Source organism: Lactuca saligna, chromosome 6, assembly GCF_052625555.1.
Source record: "Lactuca saligna cultivar CGN05327 chromosome 6, ASM5262555v1, whole genome shotgun sequence".
In the NCBI taxonomy this organism is placed as follows: Eukaryota; Viridiplantae; Streptophyta; class Magnoliopsida; order Asterales; family Asteraceae; genus Lactuca; species Lactuca saligna.
The window spans coordinates 10,029,036-10,051,824 of NC_136422.1; the positions used below are offsets into that span (position 1 = coordinate 10,029,036).

At 31.7% G+C, this 22,789-nt stretch overlaps 3 protein-coding genes and 1 long non-coding RNA gene across 10 annotated transcripts; 3 read left to right on the forward strand and 1 right to left on the reverse strand.

Moving 5' to 3' along the window:
• Positions 1–5,461: 5,461 nt before the first annotated feature.
• On the forward strand, positions 5,462–7,875 carry LOC145002127 (uncharacterized). Its single transcript, XM_078961420.1, has 6 exons — positions 5,462–5,660; positions 6,097–6,713; positions 6,800–6,880; positions 6,982–7,057; positions 7,197–7,283; positions 7,373–7,875. The coding sequence occupies exons 2-6, from the start codon at positions 6,114–6,116 to the stop codon at positions 7,516–7,518; spliced, it is 990 nt and encodes a 329-aa protein (XP_078817546.1). The 5' UTR covers positions 5,462–5,660; positions 6,097–6,113; the 3' UTR covers positions 7,519–7,875.
• Positions 7,876–10,214: 2,339 nt separating this feature from the next.
• Positions 10,215–15,125, forward strand: LOC145000788 (uncharacterized). Of its 5 annotated transcripts, none has more exons than XM_078960065.1 (8): positions 10,215–10,294; positions 10,472–10,785; positions 11,041–11,100; positions 11,214–11,296; positions 11,390–11,454; positions 11,552–11,585; positions 11,660–11,730; positions 11,802–12,086. In XM_078960065.1, the coding sequence occupies exons 2-8, from the start codon at positions 10,506–10,508 to the stop codon at positions 11,890–11,892; spliced, it is 684 nt and encodes a 227-aa protein (XP_078816191.1). In that variant the 5' UTR covers positions 10,215–10,294; positions 10,472–10,505; the 3' UTR covers positions 11,893–12,086. The 5 variants fall into 5 exon arrangements, with proteins under 5 accessions (XP_078816191.1, XP_078816193.1, XP_078816194.1 ...); XM_078960067.1 differs by lacking the exon at positions 10,215–10,294 and adding an exon at positions 14,867–15,125 and having other exon boundaries at positions 10,333–10,785; positions 11,802–11,902; XM_078960068.1 differs by lacking the exon at positions 10,215–10,294 and adding an exon at positions 14,876–15,125 and having other exon boundaries at positions 10,333–10,785; positions 11,802–11,902.
• Positions 11,974–13,864, reverse strand: LOC145000790 (beta-amyrin 6-beta-monooxygenase-like). Its single transcript, XM_078960070.1, has 3 exons — positions 12,834–13,864; positions 12,450–12,637; positions 11,974–12,303 (listed from the first exon to the last, which is right to left on the reverse strand). Exons 1-3 carry the CDS (start codon positions 13,780–13,782, stop codon positions 11,974–11,976), a joined length of 1,467 nt encoding a protein of 488 aa, XP_078816196.1. The 5' UTR covers positions 13,783–13,864.
• Positions 15,126–17,861: 2,736 nt separating the features above from the next.
• Positions 17,862–20,503, forward strand: LOC144999974 (uncharacterized). Of its 3 annotated transcripts, none has more exons than XR_013661069.1 (7): positions 17,862–18,168; positions 18,245–18,479; positions 18,679–18,781; positions 19,097–19,354; positions 19,504–19,616; positions 20,049–20,122; positions 20,284–20,503. It is a non-coding gene; the product is annotated as an uncharacterized LOC144999974 (long non-coding RNA). The 3 variants fall into 3 exon arrangements; XR_013661071.1 differs by having other exon boundaries at positions 17,863–18,168; positions 18,245–18,467; XR_013661070.1 differs by lacking the exon at positions 20,049–20,122.
• Positions 20,504–22,789: the final 2,286 nt, after the last annotated feature.

Sequence of the window (22,789 nt, forward strand, 5' to 3'; positions counted from 1 at the left end):
ATCCGGATTTTTGATAAATGAACTCGGTTTTGTGATCCATATTCTAGACCCGGATTTAAGGTTGTTTATGACCGTTTGTGGACAATTTTAAGACATAAAACTGTCATGTGACAGTTTTAAGACAGTAAGTTTTTTCTGTTATATGATCATATCCGAATGTGTGGTTGATACACTTCTTCTTCTTCATAACATCAAAACATTATCTCTTATGTTTTCTCTAAATTCTGAGTCTTATCCGATTAAAGATTGGGAGTATCACCCAAATAGTTTAATCTGAAAGTGAAAACCACAATTCTCAGAATTTCCAAGCTTTTGTATACCCCAATTCTTACATTCAGCCCGGCCGATTCAAGAGAAACCCAGGTCCATCTGGACCGACTCAACTAAAATAATATACCGTTCAACTTGTTTAAAATTAATGGTGAAAAAACTTAGCCTAAAGTAGTAATTCCTTAAAAAAAAACCAACTTAAACTTGCAGTGGTGATGTCTATCTGAATCAGACATCAACAAGCTTCATGTTGTGGAAGAGTGAAAAACAAAATGTGCATTTGTAATGGAAAACCTCTAACCGCTTTCTTTTTGGAGTTGATGTGAGATTCCTTCATGCTACCAAATATTATGTCTTTTATTTTCTATAGTTTATACTTTTTTTCCGTTCTTTTTTTTGTCCAACACTATAAAATAGGTCTTAATGTCGGAGGCACCACAGAAACCAGGTATGTTGCCCCTCCAACATTTTTTAGTTTGCTTATGTACTATTACTTGTAAACCTATTAATTAATTTAAGTCCAAAGTAAAAAAATAATTCCAAGCCCAACACACCCTAGCCTAGTTTCCTTAATTTCGTTGTTATAACAATTATAATTTGCATTTCAATAGCAAACACATCAATTATAATTTGACGGGCAATTAAGAATGGAATATCACAAATCTTCGGCAATTGGCAAAGAGACTCCTATAAATTATATTCCTGTCACTCTTTTACAAACTTCAATTTGAAGAAACGGTCATTTCTAATTCTTATTGGTTAATACGTATTTATGTTTTTTTTTTTAATTATATAATATATTACTAATTTGAAGAAATGATCATTTCTGATTCTTATTGGTTAATACGTATTTATGTTTTTTTTTTTTAATTATATAATATATTAATAGTATGTTCGTTTAGGAACAATGATTTTTTTTCCGTTTAGACTTTGGCCACATATGTTTGTTTTTTGTTTTTTTTGTTTACAATTTTAGTCTTTATGCCCATTTATTTTTACACCTCAACTTTGCCTTTACTTATTAACAATTTTGATACTTTTGGTCATTTCAATTAAAATTTTTATATTTTTTAGGAATCCTTTAGACTTTGGCCACATATGTTTGCTTTTTTTTTTTTATATAATTTTAGTCCTTATGCCCATTTATTTTACACCTCAACTTTGCCTCTTGCTTTTTAGCCATTTTGATACTTTTTGTCATTTCAATTAAAATTTTTATATTTTTTAAGAACCTTTTAATATTGAAAGTTTGGCTACAAAGCTTTAAGAAATTGACAACTTTGATCTATTTTCTAAAAACTTGCTAATTCCAACCTCTTATAGTAAACTTGTCTCTTTTTTTTTTTGTCAACTTTGCCCCTTCTTTTTTACCCATTTTGACACTTTTAGTCATTGGAATCAATTTTTTTTTTCATTTTTATGAGTCTTTTAATATTCAAAGTTTGGCCACAAAACTTTAAGAAATTGACGACTTTGGTCCATTTTCTAAAAACTTGCTAATTCTAACCCCTTTAATTCTTTAGCCATTTTGACACTTTTGATTTTCACACTTTTGGTCACTGGAATAAAAAATTTCACATTTTTTAGGAATCTTTTAATATTGAAATTTTAGCTACAAAAATAGTAAATTTATATGTTTTTTGTCAACATTGCCCTTACTTTTTAGCCATTTTGACACTTTTGGTCATTTCAATAAAAAAATTTACATTTTTTAAGAACCTTTTAATATTCAAAGTTTGGCCACAAAACTTTAAGAAATTGATAACTTTAGTCATTTTTCTAAAAACTTGCTAATTCCAACCGACTTAATTATTTAGCTATTTTGATGCTTTTGACCCTTACAATCAAAACTTTTGCATTTTTTTCATAAAAAACACAAAAAATGTCCGGGGCGAAGCCCAGGTTTTTCCACTAGTTTATTATTAATATATTTTTTAACAATATAATTTGTAATTAGTGACTATATTATGATTGGTTAATTGGTTTCTTGATTCTTATAATAATAGGGTAAACCATCAGTAAGAAAATAATAATCGATTTTTTTTTTTTGAAAATGAAAAAAATATATTAATGTATGAGAATCGGTTCTTATGGTCGTTTGATAAGTTTTGAAGTTTTGCTCTTGAAAAAACGATGTAGTTCGTATTTAGGAAATTATTAGTATCTCTTTCAATTTTACTAAGTCTATTATGTTATTTCAATATTTTTTAAATATATATAAGCCTCATTTATTCTAAAATCCTGGCTCCGCCCCTTTTAATGTCTATCTTTTTTCCTTTATTTTTTTTGCCAAATACTAAAAGGCAAGCCTTTCATAACTTATAGGGTAGGTCATAATATTGTTGATATATATTTTGTATATGTTTTAGAAATTTAGGTGGGTCAAAGGACCCACCTTGCCATAATGTAAACTCGCCACTAGTGAAGATATGGTTTTTGAATCGGCTATAGATAAGCCATTGAAGTAGGTCAAACATTCCAGCCATTCTCGAATGTTATTCGATGTTGTATAAATATATCATTGAGAAGTTAACCACAATGTATGATGAGATTTCATATGAGTAACATTCATAACACAACTTAGGTTGGATGGTGTAACCTTGGTACCAACTCGGCAAACACCATACATCGTATATTAAACACGTTGAATAAATGTTCTGCTTACGTTTGCTTTCCGATACTCACCATACATCGGTATATTACTAACATGTTGAATAAACAAAATATATAACGCTTCTTTTAAGGCCATGCATCAAAAGAAACTGACAACTATATTAAACACGCCACGATTTATCCAAATACGTAGGCCATCATATACCTATCTAACATTCTATATAAAACACTATTTTCTTTAAGTCACCAACAAAGAAAAGATGAAAAACATCATGACACAACTTATCTACCAGGCGAACACCATGAAGAACAACATCACTATAGTAAAAAGAACTTACGCCACCATCTCGACCATGAGACAAGATCTTCTCAAAGAATCACTAGCATTTCTGCCATATAGCCACTACATCATCATAAGGGAATTCATCAAATACATCGATAAATAAACAGCTATGATGATGGACTCCTTCGAATTGATGCATGAAAGATTCAACATCGTCATAGAAGCGTATTCCAAGATCCTGAAAGATCTTCTCCACATATAAAATCTAAGAAACATACATAGGATAGTAAGTGTCTGTTTTTTACTAATATCGACTATGTAATCTTTCGTATGTTTCTATTAACGTTGCTAAACATATGTAGGACAGTAAGTGTCCGTTTTTTTGCCAATATCGACTATCTAATGCCCGTCGTTCAAATGTTCAAACAATCAACAAATAGTCAACAAAATAATAAAAATCACATATCGCGGGGTCACTCACCTAGTTCACATTATACATATACATAATACAAAGCTTTGGACGAGGAAATTAAATTAAAACATATACTTACAAATCCGCAATACATATGCTTCTAAATCTCATACCTAAGTCAAATCATATATGAAAACTCTCAATGATTGCTACAATCTAAGTTCATGTATAGTTAGCGCATAACACATATCGGGTATCAAATCTGCACATATACGTGAGGTATTATAGAATGATATCACGATTCACAATCTTCTAGTCGAGTATTCTACAAAACTTTTGGGATCCTAAGTCTATACAAGTCAACCCATCGTAATGGATGCACATTTACAAGTCAAAATCTCTTTTCAAAATAATAATAATTTCACAATTTCAAAAAATCTCATTTGAAAACACATTTGATTAATGTATACATATAGGCTGTGTTTGGCGCGCCACAGCTAGCTGATAAACTAGCTTATTTTTCGAGCTTTTTTATGTTGTTGTGTTTGGTAAGCCAAAAACTAGCTGATAAGCTAGCTTTTTGAAAAGCTACTTAGACTAGCTTTTTAGGAGTTTTTTTAAAAATTTCCAAATACACCCCTTAATTAATCATAGAAACACATACTTTTACATGTCATTTTATGTAATTTTATATATTTCAACTAATTTTACCAAACGTCATTTTTTACCAGCTAGATTTTCAGTTATCAGCTAGCTTTTCAGCTAGTATGCCAAACATAACTTTAGTATTCACATAGCATATATATATATATATATAAAATAGATCATACTAAAAAGGTGATTGGAATCATTAAATTAAAGTAACTTAGCAACATATATTTAGTAAGTTAGGAACATATATTCTTGGATGAATGTAGGTACACCACTTAACTCATAACGACACATATTTAACATGAATTCAATTAATAATCAAGTAGTTTTTGACCTAGTGATAAAGTGATAAAGAGTGACTCTTTCATTTGAAAGTTTATTAGTTCAAGTCTCCCTTAAGACATTGATAACGATAGTTAGGAGTAGATTTGTTTGTCATTTCAACAAAAAAAAATCGATTAATTAATGTCTAATTATATTTAACATACCTACACAAAAGTCACATACCTAAAGTACTCACTTTTCACACACACAAAGATATATATATATATATATATATATATATATATATATATATATATATATATATATATATATATATATATATATATATATTAAGACATAAACAAGTTACTGATTTTTTCTAGATTCCATCAACTTCTTTTCACTTCTCTCCTTAAGGGAGGCTTGATGGTCTTGACAAATGTGTTGTGTCGTGTCATAATAATAAACAAATTGAGATACTTGATCCTAATTTTGACTCGTTTAATTAACGTGGCGTGTTAACCCGTTTATTTTCGTGTTAGATTTCAGGTTAAGGGTATACCTTGAAATTTGTCATGTCATGTGAGGTTGAAATATTAAACATGTGAGGTCGAAACATTAAATATGCTGAAAGACTAGAATCTAGGTGAGCAAGATGGAAAAAGTAATTGTTCAGATGTGGAATAATGTAAATTCATAGTAAGTTTAGATGAAATGATGAAGAAAAAAGATTAATGGAGAGGAATGTAGTTTGAAAGAAAACAGAAAAATTGAAAATGAAGTTTTGACCTAAACGGTTAAGTCGTGATGCAAAATAATTTTGGTTTGATTTAAATTGAATTTCAACTCTAATTTTACATGTTTAATTTTCATATAATATGGTATTAACCCGATCGAAATATCTCTTATTAAAATACGTTTATTTCGTATCAAAATCACATCATATATTAACATGTCATGATCTCTACAATACAACCCGTATGGCCGATGTCGGTAATATAATTCTAGAAACCTCTTTTAAGTTGTAAGTTGTAACATCGTAGTTTTTGGTTATCGCTCGATTTGCTCACCACGCACCCATTGAACGCAGATTAATCAAGTCTGAAACCCCAAAACTAAACTCCGAATTCTGGTGTTCCTCATTAGAATCGTTCAATTCTGCGAAAGGTATCTCTCTAGGGTTTTAATTTGATATACGACGATGTTTCCACTTTCCTGTATGCCTTTATGTCGGTTCTAGTTCGACTGGGTTTTGATTTTCTATTTATTACGGCCTGTTGCACGATTTCATATCCGTTTGGATTCTTATATGCTTATTACTGCTTTTTACGTAAAAAATCATGTTGGTGATCTTCGTGTTTATGACTTCATATCGATCCATTTTAGGAAACAGAGGCTTGGTTTTAGTTTTTGTTAATCAGAAATTGGTAACTGTTCTTTCTTAATCATTAAATCCGCTTGTTCGCTTTGCTTAATTGTCAGATCTTCCGATTAGAATAAGAAACAATTCATGTTGCTAAATACTAATGGTAGGGGAATGGTTATGCTAGTACTTTAATTTCATGTTTGGTGTTCATATTATTTACTTGTTTGAATTGTTCAGAGAATAGTTTGAAGAAGATGCAAGGTGGAAGAGGAAGAGGAAGAGGAAGTGGAAGAGGTAATCCTTTCTTTGGTTTTGGTGATCCTTTTTCTGGTTTTGGGGGTATGCCTAGCTTATTTGGAGGAAGAGACCCATTTGATGATCCTTTCTTCACACAACCATTTGGTGGAATCTTCCCGGGGAGTCCTTTCATGGACTTGAATCCATTTGGACCAAGCTTATTTGGTCCAAGAGCAAGCCCTTTCATCGATCAACAACCACCCAGAATTCATGAAACCAGACCTTCATTCCCAAACAACTCAAGGGGACCAATCATTGAAGAACTGAACTCTGATGATGAAAATGAGCAACCTGATGATGAACACAATAAGAAAGAGAATCCTGGAACACATTTTAGGTCTGAGATACAACCTTACATTGAGCATCCTGATGATGAATTTGAAGGTGGAGAAAGAAGGGGGAGACAATTCGGGAATGATTTCAGTATTATGAATAATAACACACACAATCATCCACAAACACATAGTTTCACCTTTCAGAGCTCTACTGTAACGTATGGTGGCTCTAATGGAGCATACCATACTTCCTCTACAACCAGAAGGAGTGGCAGTGATGGAGTAAGTAACACCAACACCAACACAAACATGTTCTTGAATTTCTTTCTCTTTTTGTATTCTTATTCTTTATTTTTATGGTATTTCAGCTGAGATTTGAAGAATATAAAGAAGCTGATTCAGTCACAGGGGAGGCAGCTCATAGGCTTTCTAGGGGTATTCATGACAAGGTAATTTTGATTGCTTTAAATTTAATAGGAAGAAATGAAAGTAGGATGCTGTAATGAATTCTTTTGTTTATTTTGATGAACAAAATTTTTATGATGGGTAGGGCCATACGCTAGCAAGGAATCTGAAATCAGATGGTAAGGTGGATACAATGCAGGTTTTGCACAACATCAATGAAGGTACATATATGATATATGATTTATATATATATATATATATATATATATATATATATATATATATATATATATTTTGTAAATTAGCAATGTAAATGTACCAAGGGTAAAAATGTATTTTTCTTTGGGCATGTGTTGGTAGATGAGGTTGATGGGTTTGAAGAGGCTTGGAAAGGAAAAGCTAGGAAGCATTTACCTGGCTGGATTGGTGGACCGAGTATTAATGAAGGTAACTGAATATGTAATTTTTTCTTTCAAGATGAGTTTATTTCCAGTTTATTATATAAGATGAGTGGTGTTTGACTAATTGACTTTTAGGGTTGGGTGAGGGAAGCAGAAGCAGAAGGGCACTGCCTTCAACAGAGGGCACAAGGGGACATGAGGTAAGCTCCTCTGTAGTGGGTGTCAGAAGGAAACCAGATGCTGCTGAACATGCACAGTCTTCAAAGATCAGAAGACAATGAGACGAATGTAATAGTTGAGCTAATATTAGCTCAACTGTTACACTACTTTCCAAGACTGAGATTATTAAGAGAGCCAACATTTGTATTTTATGTGTATTATGGCATGAATGTTTGTGGCTTTTCATCTGTTGGGCTCAAAAACGTTGAATGAAAATATGCTATAGAAATTTAGGAAAAAAAAATGTTTTTTTAGTTTTGCATATTGAGAAAGGGAAGTTTGATTTTTTTTTTTTTAAAATAACTTACAAGGATATTCACAGTACTCGCCTCCCAACAAAAGTTGTATGAGCAATGGCAGGTTAGAATGTGTAATGTGGATATTACAATTTTTCTTGTTAATTTCTAGAAATATCGGTATATATATTATTACTTAGTAAAAGATATTTGGCTTCTAGGTTCCAACATTGCATAGAAGAAGCTCATCACTGAATGATCTCCTTCAAGGTAAATGTGGGAAAAGAAACATGCCATATGGATGTAAAGAAAAAAGAAGCGATTATAAGCTAGTAAATATTGCACGTAACGCAAACATTGAAAACGTGTATTACCAATAAAACACGACATACATACTAGCAACCGACTACCTTAGTGGCCTATAGGGTAAGGCATTCAATGTTCAAGCTTTAGCGTGTAGAGTTGATCAGGAGGAGGTATGTATGTGATATACTTTGGTGTCTAAGCATATCCCAAAGGGCCAGTCTTCTCTCAGCATTGCAAAAGCAGAGAGTGCAATGGGCCAGTCTACCAATATAAGCAAAATGTATAGGTGGGACATTGGACCACTAAATATGGAGTACTCTAATCTAAGCCTCCACCACCTCTTATTTGGGGTCACATCCTAGTAAAAACAAACCTTTTTCAAGTCTAACCGCACAATATCTCCTCACTTATTTCTTAAGTGTCTTTTTGTAATCACAATATCAAAATTGACTGTCTCCATCTTCCTCACCCCAGTTGTGTGTTTTCTCGGATGAACATGTTCGAACCATTGTAATTTTCAGGTGATTAGTGTCACTTCTAATGATTGTCAGGTTCGATATCATTTGCAACAAAGTTCTACCACCAACAGTAGACAAAATGTAACGGGAAGCATGTCGGAAAAATTGCACTATGCAAAAAAAAAAAAAAAATCGAAGAATTTCCATGACCTCCATTTTGCTCACAATAAGGTTCGCCACTGGTTGTCGGTTGATGCAACATCCTTATTTTCATGACCTCCATCGTCATCTAGTGCTCCTTCTTGATTGTGCAACATTTGGATCTATACAACAAAGATGCCTATCCTTATCTACTTCTACTACTTCACCATTTTGCTCAATGAAATTGAATAATAAATACTTTGTCTAAAATATGTTCGTCGTGACCCTTTTTCTTCCGATGACCTCTTCCATGTACCAACCTAATATTTAACTTAGTCTTAGACTCTGTCATCAATACAATGTTGTGGGCAAAAAACATACACCAAGGTATCCTCCATAGATTTTACGAGAGATCTCATCCATAATCAAAGAAAATATATAATGACTAGGAGATTGATTTTTGATGAAACACGATTTCTGCTAGGAACGAATAAAACAAATACGAGGCGGTCCCCAATCGTTTCCTTATGACTGATATTATAGTCCTTCCCCATGTCGATGGACATCATGTCGAGATCCTTCTCTTTCTCTATATTTATCCATTTGGTGTATCAATATGCAGATTGTCTCTATGGTCAACCTTCGGTGCATGAAACATGAAATTTTGATTTCGAGAAAGTGTTGTTTCATTTTTAGCCTACCTTTGATGAGTCTTTTACACTTCATGGTATATGACTAAGTAGTTTGATACGTCTATGGTTGCTATAGCTTTGGACATAACATTTTTTTAGATATCGGTATCATAGTACCGGATTTGTACTCATACGATATCTTGAGCGGCTTTTAGATAATGTTAACAAGATACAAGATAATGTTAACAAGATACATGAGTAACTATACCTTTTCTTCCTAAGCACAACAACAAGAGATAAGACTTTTATATGGGCCAATGACTTTGTCTCTCCATTCTCTATTGGTGATTTTAGTGTATCGGGACATTTTGTATAATTGGAACTTACATGTGAGTTAAGAGACTTTGAAATTTGTACTTTAATATATGTTTGGTTGGGTATGTGCGGAGTGCACACATATATAAGATCGAATTAGAAACTAGTTTGACGACAAGTCAAAGGTTTGGGGTAGCAACCCCGGGTTCGGGGTCTAGGGGCAACACTCCTAGCGGGGTCCAAGGGGCACAACGCCTGGCAGGTCAGCGGGCAAGGTTGAGGGGCAACGTCCCCGCGGGTTTTGGGGCAACGCCCCAAAATGTCTTCAGATTTTACTTATAGGTACATAGTGGAAAAATCGGATTCGTAAGGGTGATTATGGTAAAACTAACTAAGTCAATTTTGAAAACCATTAATTTCCTCATTAATTCCGGATTCCTTTGACTTGTTACCAAAGGAACCCATGGCGGCTAACCCTAAAACGAAACCCTACATCTCGTTTTCTATATAAATGGTTATCATCTTTGAGGATAAGAGATCACTTTTTTTCTCTCGTTTTTCTTCATCCGAACTAGAATTCTCTAGCGATTTGGTTTACGTTTTTCTGTACCTAGATTCGTAATTGTCCTTTGAGATTATCGAAGGGGTATCTAGAACTCCGTTATAAACTCTACCCATATTTCTAAGATTCTCCCTTAACGTCCTTTCACTTCACCACTTACAAACTACATGTGGGCACTCCCTTTATAAGTGCGACGATTTCGTTTAATGCTCATCATATTTTTTTATCCCTGTCCTGCGGAGGAACCTCGTTTGATTAAGAATGAAAATAATTAAATCATCACTATCGTCTATGGTTGCGATATATAAGAAAAATAAAAATAAAATCGACTTTGTATTAAAATTCGGTATTGCTGTTGAATTTAGGAACATGAACGTTTAGCTTCCTCAAGAGCGCTCGATGGCGGCAATCAGAACCATCGCCACAAGTTTCTTCCAGTCTTCATCGTTATCAACCTTCATTCGTACCTGTAGCACACATGGTCCGCGCATCCGTCCTCCCATCTGCTTTATTACCCGTCCAATCAGCTACGCTCCAATCCGATGTGCGGCAGCGTCAGATTCCGGCGGCGGTGGCCATAAGAAGGCTTCGGCACGGATGTCTCAGGTTCATCAACTCTTGCACGAAGCTGAGGAGAGAGCTGCCGGCCACAATGAACCTATCCCAACGATTACTTTAGGTATAACTTAACAATAACATCAAAACCTCAAAATTTCAGTTAACACTTGAATAAATGGTTTTCTGTCTTCTCCGTTTGTGTCGTGAATTCAATTGAATGTATCGATATACCCGCAGGATGAGTATGTTGCAATTTCGCATTGCCTTATCATTGAATTTTGAGATTTGAATAATCCCAATGATGTTTCGAGTTCTTCGATGCTCGCTCCATTTAAACCCTATACCTAACTTCATTACTTTCAACTCTGTGATCTAGATCATGTCAGTGTAAGCTTTGCTAGGAGTGGTGGGCCTGGAGGTCAAAATGTTAACAAAGGTGTACTATCTTCCATATCTTTCAAATCAATTACATTTACCTTTGCAAACTTACTACATCCTTTACCTTTAGAATGCCAACATTATTGTTTTATATAATCTTCTCACTTGCAGTGAACACCAAGGTTGATATGAGGTTTAACATTAAAGATGCATATTGGTTAAGTGAGAGAGTGAGAGATAAGATCTTGCAGATGGTTAGTTTGCTACTACTTTTAATCTCTCTCCCTCTTTTATTTTTTTTATACTTTGGTTATGATGTCTTAAAAGGAAACATGTTCTTTAATCAGGAAAAGAATCGAATCAACAAAGATGGGGAGCTTGTGATTTCTTCAACAAAAACCAGAACACAAAAGTTAAATTCTTTCCACTACACTTTCAATATGTTCTTAATGTGTTCATAAACCAAACATTATTACATACTTAAAAGTTAAAACAAATTGCTTCTTCAGGGGTAATATCCAGGATGCATTGGAGAAACTTCAGGTATTAAATATCAATATGCTTTAAAATCTTTCTTTAAATATAAATTCTTTGTTTAACAAAAATGATTACAATAGGAAATCATTAATGCTGCATCTTACGTCCCACCACCCCCATCACAAGAACAAGTAAAGAAAATCAACAAAATGTAAGTCTTTTATTTTTCTTGTATTATATTTTACAAAGAGCTTCAAGTTTCTTTTTCGTTTTTTCATATAGAGCTGCTATATCAGAGGCAAAAAGGTTGCAGAGTAAGAAGGTCCTTTCACAAAAGAAAGCATTTAGAAGAAGCAAAGACAGTTATGACTAAAAATTATTATGTAAGATTACTACTCCCATAAATTACTATTTTAGGTATCTAAAGATTATTGAAAAGAATACAAAAAAAACTTCACATAGAAAGCGTATTTGCTAATCGAACACTTTCATTGTGAGGAATTAGGCGAACTGGTAGACCATTACTCGGGGTAGGAGATGAATGGAAGATTATCTTTTCATTTGGCATGAGTTTTTCTAACCTAAATCTTGTTACAACATTATGCATAAACACAAGTACTTCTAATCGGGCATACTCTTTACCCGGGCACATCCGTGGGCCCCCTCCAAAAGGCACAAACGTGTATGGAGCGGGCCCGCTTCCTTCAAATCTTGACGGGTCAAATCTTTCCGGATCCGGGAAATACTTTGGATTTTTGTGTGTTGTATGCACCATCCAAAATGTCTGAAAAAGGTTCCAAAAAATTATTGATATTATAATAAGAATATGGAGAATAAGGTGTAAAGTTGGATGCTATAATAAAGAAGTCAATGAAATACATTGCTATTTCTTGCATTTAACTGGTGAAAAGAAGGTGAATGTTACATTACCTTCCATCCCTTTGGAATAGTGTAACCCGCATAGGTGAAATCAGTGATAACCTCTCTAAAAGAGCCTTGAGCAGGTGGTATAAGCCTAAGTGCTTCTCGTGCCATATTCCATGAATACTTCATCTTTTCTATATCTTCCCAACTTAACAACTCACCCGGAGCTTTTGATTCCACAATCGACATTTGTTCTACATTTCAACGTATAATTTTGTAACATGAAAAAAGTGCAAATAGAACGCTATAATAAACAAATCAATGAAAGTGGTTTTTGCAAATTTCACAAAAGAGTTATAAATCATCACATCAATCCAATCCACATTGGAATTGAAACTCTCGTACTGAAGTTATTGATTCTCAATTTGCTTTTTTGAAATTGAGGATTACCTTTTAAAACTTTCTCATAGACTTCGGGAATTTCTGCGAGATACTTCAAGACGAAAGTAACCATACTGCTTGTGGTCTCATAGCTCGCGACTAACAAACCAATAATACTATTTGAAATCTCCATATCGGTCGTAAACTCGCCATTTTCATCCTTCATAACTAACATTTGAGATAACAAATCTCCCTTCAAATTTATATCTTCATTTTTCATTATTTTCTTCTTTCTTTCCACAATAATATTCATAAGCTCATCGCGTACCAACTTCCCACCTTTAATTGCACCGTTATAAGCGGTCCCCGGGAAATTTATAGGCATTGAAAACATCCCATTTGTGATAAGGGTAAAATGGTCCGCCAGCTTTTCAACGTGTTTTTCATCCTCTATGCTCATGAAAAGTTTACACGCTAACGCGAATGTATACTTTTTAGACAAAGGGAAGATACTAACTTCCCTGTATGGCACCCAGTCATTTTCCAAGTGACTGCGTGTCATACAATCCATTTCAGATATGTACCGTTTTAAAGCTTCGGGCTTTAAGATATCACGGATAAAGTTACGTTGGAGTGATGTCACCTCCTTCACCGGATTATTAACAAACTCCGGGAAGAGTAATGCCTTTTTCATGGATTCCGGCCACCATGATGTGAGGAGCTTGGTCTCGTTTGTGAAGAGGAATTTATGGCCGTGGGCCCCGCAAAACACCGCCATTTTTTCTCCTAATAGAGATGTTTGGAAAACGTCTTGTGAGTATTTTTTCATTCTTTGTGAAACGTATGTTTGAGCACCCAACATTGCAAAATCCATGTTTTCACCGATGAATGGCCATCCACTTGACCCGGGTAGATTTGTTTCTTGTTTTTTTGTGGTTTTTTGATGGATTTGAAGAAAAAGAAAGATGGAAATTGGAAGAATTAAAAGGGGAAGTAGATATGTTGTCAAGGTTTCCATTATTTATTTTTCTTGTGATGATCACCAAGAAGAAGATGAACATGTGAATACAACTCTTCATGAAGGTGCTTTATTCACAAATCAGCACATTATAAGACAAGAAAAAGAATATTAATTGTAATTAATTTTATAATTTCTATATTTCAGCAACTTGTATGTTGACAAAATTTGGCATTCCCATCAAAGTTCAGATATTAAAAGTTAAGGGAGAAAGACAAAATAATACGTTGAATGATAAAGGTATAAAATAAAAACTGAAATTCGTTTTTCTCATCGTGGGTATGCAGGATGCTTCAACTGAAAATACAACTCTTCATGCATCGTGAATATGTTTCTATAGATGTACACTACAGTGAATCTGAAAGAGGGGAATTGTTACACATGTATATGTAGTAAAGCCTAAAGCTGGTATTCGAGTTCTGTATACAAGCAATAAAGCGTTATGCATGTATGCATATAATAAAGCTTAAAGTAGGTCTACAAGCAATAATGCAAGCAGATATAAAAGCAAGAAAGAGTTCAACATGTATACATGAAATAAAGCATAAAACATGTATACAGAAAAACGTTAAGTAGGTATACATACAAAATACAAAAGAACATAAAACATATATACATACCATTTATAAATATGATAAAGCATACAACATTTCTAGTGACCGGATTTGTATTAAAACCAAAATTACGTCTCTTATTTTGAAAGAAGCATCATGTATTCCATATTTAGGTTAGGGAGATCTCGGGTTGCCGGGTTGGATACCCACCATTGTTAATATTGATGACCCTAAATTGGACAGCATTGTAAATTGTAATGAGAATCAAGAGAGAACGATGGGTATGGTGAAAATAGGCCAATTCCACTTTCTCAATGATTAATATTGATGACCCTAAATTGGACAGCGTTGAAATGATTTAATTGTTTTGATAAACAAAAGTGGTGAAAATAAAGGTTTTTAATGAATATAATGTCAAATAAGAAGAAAAGGAGCTTAATTGTGTCAGTTTTGTATGAAGAATGACTTAACTTTCTTGGGATTTAAATTTTAAGAAACTCATGTATTCTTTGTATATTTTCAAACTCAAGTTTTTACAGGAGCCAGGCCCAACCTAGTGTCAAAGTGAAAGAGGGTGGATCATCCATGCTTTGCCTGATTTGTACCGATGAGAGGAAGAGCTTCATCACGTTAAAAATTAACCATGAATTTGAAAAGTGCAACTTTATTTATTATTATTTTTTTTTGGGAAATAGACTTGTTAAGTTAATTAAGTTTTCAGTTTGTTCACACCCATAACTATTTTTTTTTTTACATATCTAAGTAATGAACTTTTTAAAAATGTTCAAATATGTACAAAAAAAAGTTACCCAGAAGTAAGAGTAAATTACACAAATGGTCTTCGTGGTTATGGTAATTTGTACATTTAGTCCCTAACTTACCTTGTAACTCGGATGATCCCTACTATTTATTTTTATTGTGCGTTATTCATTGTCTTACCTCAAAAGACTATTGTGTCATTTTTAATTTATTTTTTTATTTATGTATTTATTTTTTAAATATTAAAAAAAAATTAATAGGCCCTACATAGCATCACTCACAACCCACTCTCTCTCCATTCTCTTCATTGAATTTTCCACTTCCGCAACCCAATAGAATGGTTGTAGTGATGGTTCCTTTTTTTTAGACAAAAAATAGGTTTAAAAATTGTTTTTTTTTGTTCTTGAACTTGCTATTTCTTTTTTTAATATTTTTGAAAAACAATAGATTATTCGAAAATTTTAAACTTTCAAATTATTTATTATGTCATATATACTTTGAAATAATATAATAGAAATGTGAAATGGAAAAAACCCAATCTTTTTCGATAAAATATCAAGATTTTTCAAAATGATGGAAAGAAACAAGAGAAAAAAAACATTTGAAAATGAAAATATTGTTAGAAAAACATTTTCTAATTGACAAAAAAAATTGATTATTTTCTATGAACTTTTCTAAAAAACTAGTCAATGAGATGAATATCTTTTAATTTATTTCTAAAAGTCCAAAAAATGAAACTAAAAAACTTAGCTAAAAGTACGTCAAATGGGTTAAATCTTGTTCAAAGTATGTTTCTTTTAATAATTATTTGAAATCAATTCCTACCTCCCACTACAACTTCGAGATTTAAGGGAGAGGGTTCGTATTTGACGATATATTAAACAAAAAATTTCGGAACTGTTGTGGACACTTTTCTCATGGCCAACCCTTAATTGAAAGGGAAATATACATAAAATCCTTGTAATATGTTTGGCTCTATTGACAAAAGAGTCATCATTAATTTTATTATTATTATTATTATTAATTTTTTTTTTTTTATAGTTTAACCATTAAAACCGGTAAACATTTGCAAAAAAAACTTTGTACCTAGTTAATGCCACTTTTAAGAGTTAAATTGGAAAATCATGGATGATTTTTTTGTTAATAGATTAAAGTTTAAGTACTTTGCTTGAAATTTCTTTTTTAATTTATACTAAAGTTATTTGAAGAAAAACATATATTTATTTATTAAAAACATACAACAAAGATATTATTTAAGTCCCGTTTACTAAAAAACTAATATATCTATTTCATTAAAAAACACAATAACAATTATTTATATATTATATTTGGGATTTTTCTGTGATTCTTTTTAATACATAATAAATATCGTCATTACAATTATAAAGATACCATCTAAATACAATTCTTAAAAAGAACATCATGATATATGCGATCTAGAAACACACTCCTTACGAAAAATCAACGAAAGTCCTATTAATTGTATTTATGATGTGTTTTTATAATCATTGTACCTCTTATATTAATGTTATTGCCATAAAAACTCTCATATTTATATGAAATGTATGGTTATGTCCTAAGTTCAAATTTATGTTCATTAATGCATCACATTTAGGTAAAAAGAATCATTTTGGGCATTTTACCAGGTTGTATTTTATCAGGTTGTGACCAAATAGTCAGTCACCTGAGAGTTTTTATGTAAATATAAGGGTAACCTTGGTGGCTAAAATGGGACACTTATGTATTTTCATCAGAAGAAGAATATTGACGTTTCAAGGCTTAGAAATCTGAGCGATAATGATCTTCTGAATAAGGGTGGTGTTAAGATGGTGAAGATGATGGTTTTGTTATTGGTGGTGGTGGTGGTTGTGGTGACAGATGGTGGTAAGAGAGTGTGATGGTGGTGGTAGAGACTAATGGTAGTAGACGGTGTTGTTGGTGACAAATGGTCGTGGTGGCGACAGAGTGTGGTGTTGGTGGTGATGTGTAAATATGCGGTCTTTTATGGCAATGGTGACCGACTAAGAGGATATAAAACCTAATAAATGATTAACAATCTTTGATAAGCCTTTAGGAATAATAACCACTAATAAGCCTTTCTTAAGGTATTGTTCAATTGTGAAAGAACATTTGGTAAGTTGTAGTTTTATGGTAAACATTTTACATCCAAATTATAAAAATTCAACAATGAAGTAGTATTTGATTTAGAAATGCACTTCTTACGACAAATCAACAAAGTCATCTTAAGTTATATAGAATATAGATAATATCTTTGTGATTGTAGTAATGATATTTATTAAAAAAAATCACAAAAATTCCAAAAATGATATATAAATTATCATTATTGTGTTTTTTTTGATACACTCTTTATGTGGAATCTTTTTAATAAATAAATATAAATTTTCTTCAAATAAGTTTAATATATATAAAAAAAATCTCCAGAGAAGTCTTTAAACTTTAATCTTATTAACATTTTTTTTTGCAATCTAACCATTAAAACCGTCGTTAACTAGATATAAAGATTCTTTTGCAAGTGTTTACCGGTTTCAATGGTTAAATTGAATAATAATAATAATAATAATAATAATAAATAATGTGACTTTTCTTTTTATCAATAGAATCAAAATATAATGACTTTTATGCAAATTTCCCTAATTAAAGCTCACAAACTTGAATCATCCTCTATAAGGTGCCCAATTGTTACACGAAGAGTACCCTTAATTGAAAGGGAAATCTTACTATCTAATAAACAAAACCAATTTGCTACGTGTCCCTTAAAAAACATTCATTTCTTCCAAAGTTAAATACCTTTTTTGCCCCTATTTTGTTTCAGCTACTTATTCTATAAAATCACGTCATTAAATTAAGACATAACAGTTGTCCATATTTGAAAGGGCGCCCTATTTGAAATACATACCCGATTACTAGCAGCTTTTTATGGTATTCAATAAAATCACATCAAAAAAAACATTAGTCGTCTCCCTTTCTTCCCTTCCGCGCCTCTTCGTTTACAGGATGAAGCAACGACGAATGTTGCTTCCTCAAAGATTTGAAGCAGATACATCGAAGATAGGTATGTTTTCTTTAATAGTTTGCAATTTTGGTTTTCATTTTGAATTGATTGTTGATTAAACCCAACAAAACTACAGATGGGTTAAGTTGAACTGCTGGTCTCCATACCACCGTCTCCATCATCTCCAACGAAAACTCTAAATCTTACAATCCTAAATCGACAATCACCACCGGCTAGATACCGTACCCACCACTACACCCTAGCACACCATGTAACCCCATAACCATCTCACCATCTCTTTCTGTATGAAATATCCAGATACCCTAATGGCAGCACCGCAGCAGGAAGCGGCATATCGGGTATATGTAAATGTATAAATATCTTGCTCTTTTGAAATTGACCTACACCACCATTGCCGTAACTTCATCATTCTCTGTTTTTGCTAATCTAATGTTTGATTTTGTCTAATTTCATTAGTTTTTTTATATATATACGAAGTCCTTTCTTCATTTTATACGAATATTTATGTCTTTTTACTGAATCTTAGTGTTTTTCTTCTTTGAAATGAAGGTTAACAGTGTGACACTACATTACTATGTTGCTGATAGTGTCATCTTACCTCTCTATGTTGCTGGTAAGATGGCATTTTGTGGCATGTTGTGTTTAGAATCAGGTATGTATCATGATTTTGTTATTGGTAATGTTTTTTCTCACATGAAGTTTCTCATTTTGTTCAAAGGATGTCATAATAATAAGCTTATATTTGCAAGTAAAATTCTGAAATTGTACATACTGTAAAAAGCTATCTTTTGTTACTATGTTGCATCGTACAACCTAAAAATATATTTGCTAAGCAACCACTGGAAACAGATAAATCGAATCAAACTCTAACGTATTTGGGTATCCATCACCATAGCTTTTTAATTCATGTTCATGTATGTACAAAACATCTTATTTTAATTTTGTTTCTGCATTATTTTACGTTTAGGTTCCAAGATCGAGAAGGAGATGATGAAGAGTGCATATGTGACGGTGGAATTGAAAAAAAAAAAAAAATATGATTTGCAATTTGCAATTGCAGAAACAAAATATAGCCTTTAAAACCGCATCCTTCAAAATCAATCATCCATATTCAAATCATTTTAATGGGGCATATAATTCGTATTCCTCCTCTTATTTAAAGAGTATAAATCATCATCCAACTATTGCCCTACTATCTAATCACCGTAATTTTTTTATCAAGATGGTAAGTATCCATTACAATTTCAATTTTGATAATCTGATACGCAGCAAGTACATCATTGACACTTGCTTTGCATTTGGATCACATTGTTCTAACTTTGTAGATTTTTTAAAAGCTTTTGATGTTCTGAAAAATTATTGTGGTGGTGATAGGACACAAAGTTATGGTTTGTAGAATGGATCGTGTATGCTGTGAAACAAGGTTGTGGACGGAAAATGCAAATATTAACCAGTTGACTCATGTTCCTGGTCAACCATATTATTAGGTAGCGAAATCAAACGCCCCATTTTATATATTTTTACTTTTATTTTTCATGAAATGATTCAGCTTAAAAAACATTAAGCTTTTATTCGTTACTTCTTTTTTTAGCTGTCTATTTATATGGTTAGATAGATGAAGTTTTTCTTAAAAAAATCAAGATCCACATCTATTCCTTGCATATGGTAAGTAGCAGATTCTTGATAATCTTTTTTTAGAAAGATGGAGTTTTGATTCTTTACTTATTTCTTCCTGGATTGCATTTTTGGTCCTAAAACTATATCTTCAAAAGAGACAAGCCCACCGTGAAAAATTTCATGTCTTTTATGTTGTAATGTGTAGAAAATGATCCATTATAGTTGATAGTTTTATCTTTATCTGAAATTTTTACCAATCGACTGTTATATTTGACTATGTATGACCTTCATGATTGTCGCAGTGCCATTGATGACAAAAGCTTCTTTATTAATAGTCAACTTCATTACCGAGGAAGACAATTTTGTAATTTTGGCTGTAAGATTCTTTCAGCAGTTGTTATCATGAGTTACTTTTACTGTTAGTCAAAGTTGCATAAAAACATTAATCATGAGATCTTCATGTTTTTGGGTGAGATTTTCCTTCATTTAATTTCTAATTATGTATTTGATCTTTGTTTTTTGAACTTGGTGTTTCAGCTTCATTCTAAAGAAACTGAAAATGGCATACCTGTGAAACAAGTGAATGGCCACACATTTGTTCTTTTGTGGAATCATGAAGTCATAGCTCATTACGCAATAGACACCATCATTCGGTTATTATACACATTCAATAATTCCATGTTGGTTGTTATACATATTCAATAGTTCCATGAAGACAAGGTCTCATCATAGTGAGATTTTGAGTTGTTTTTCATAATATAACCATATTTTGTATCATTAACTAAAAGATAATAAAGATTGAAAGTTTGGTCATTAAAAAATTAAAGAATTTAATCAATATAATAGTAAAAATATGTTGTATTTCGCTCCATAGATGAAATAAAATATAACAATTTAATATGTTTTTCTTATAAATAAAGCTATTTATATCATTAAGTACAAGATAATAAAATTTGGAAATTTGGCATTAAGAAAAATTAAAGAATTTAATTAATATAATAATGCAAATATGTTGCATTTCACTTAATGGATGAAATAAAATATAACAATTTAATATGTTCAAAATTCCTATAAGGTTTGCGTGAAATGATAATAAGACGAGTTGGAAGTAAGGGAAAAAGATATAATTTATTTGGTTTATCTATTTTTGCTTATTTCTTAAAAATACTTGTTAACAAAATAAAAGATCCAAAATTAGTATTTGATAAACTAAGTATGGTAAATGATGAAACATGTGTTTTTAATAATGTAACGCTTCAAACTTTATAAAAAAATTTAATGTTTTCATTAATAATTATTATTCTTATAGTTTATATGTTATATTATTTTGTAACCCGTGGATTCCACGGGTTGTAACCTAGTATACATAAATCCTTGTAATATGTTTCGCTCCATTGACAAAAGAGTCATCATTAATTTTATTATTATTATTATTATTAATTATTAATTTTTTTTTACAGTTTAACCATTAAAATCGGTAAATATTTAAAAAAAAAACTTTGTACCTAGTTAAGGCCAGTTTTAAGAGTTAAATTGGAAAATCATGGATGATTTTTTTGTTAATAGGTTAAAGTTTAAGTACTTTGCTTGAAATTTCTTTTTTAATTTATACTAAAGTTATTTGAAGAAAACATATATTTATTTATTAAAAACATACAACAAAGATATCATTTAAGTCCCGTTTACTAACAAACTAATATATCTATTTCATTGAAAAACATAATAACAATTATTTATATATTATATTTGGGATTTTTCTATGATTCTTTTTAATACATAATAAATATCGTTATTACAATTATAAAGATACCATCTAAATACAATTCTTAAAAAGAACACCATGATATATGCGACCTAGAAACACACTCCTTGCGACAAATCAACAAAAGTCCTATTAATTGTATTTATGATGTGTTTTTATAATCATTGTACCTCTTATATTAATGTTATTGTCATAAAAACCCTCATATTTATATGAAATGTATGGTTATATCCTAAGTTCAAATTTGTGTTCATTAATGCATCACATTTAGGTAAAAAAAAATCATTTTGGACATTTTACCAGGTTGTATTTTATCAGGTTGTAACCAAATAATCAGTCACCTGAGAGTTTTTATGTAAATATAAGGGTAACCTTGGTGGCTAAAATGGAACAGTTATGTATTTTCATCAGAAGAAGAATATTGACGTTTCAGGGCTTAGAAATCTGAGCGATAATGATCTTCTGAATAAGGGTGGTGTTAAGATGGTGAAGATGATGGTTTTGTTATTGGTGGTGGTGGTGGTTGTGGTGACAGGTGGTGGTAAGAGAGTGTGATGGTGGTGGTAGAGACTAGTGGTAGTAGACGGTGTTGTTGGTGACAAATGGTCGTGGTGGCGACAGAGTGTGGTGTTGGTGGTGATGTGTAAATATGCGGTCTTTTATGGCAATGGTGACCGACTAAGAGGATATAAAACCTAATAAACGATTAACAATCTTTGATAAGCTTTTAGGAATAATAACAACTAATAAGCATTTCTTAAGGTGTTGTTCAATTGTGAAAGAACATTTGGTAAGTTGTAGTTTTATGCCAAACATTTTACATCCAAATTATAAAAATTCAACAATGAAGTAGTATTTGACTTAGAAATGCACTTCTTACGACAAATCAACAAAGTCATCTTAAGTTATATAGAATATAGATAATATCTTTGTGATTGTAGTAATGATATTTATTAAAAAAATCACAAAAATTCCAAAAATGATATATAAATTATCATTATTGTGTTTTTTTTTATACACTCTTTATTTGGAATCTTTTTAATAAATAAATATAAATTTTCTTCAAATAAGTTTAATATATATAAAAAAAAATCTCCAGAGAAGTCTTTAAACTTTAATCTTATTAACATTTTTTTTTGCAATCTAACCATTAAAACCGTCGTTAACTAGGTATAAAGGTTCTTTTGCAAGTGTTTACCGGTTTCAATAGTTAAATTGCAAAATAATAATAATAATAATAATAATAATAAATAATGTGACTTTTTTTGTCAATAGAACGAA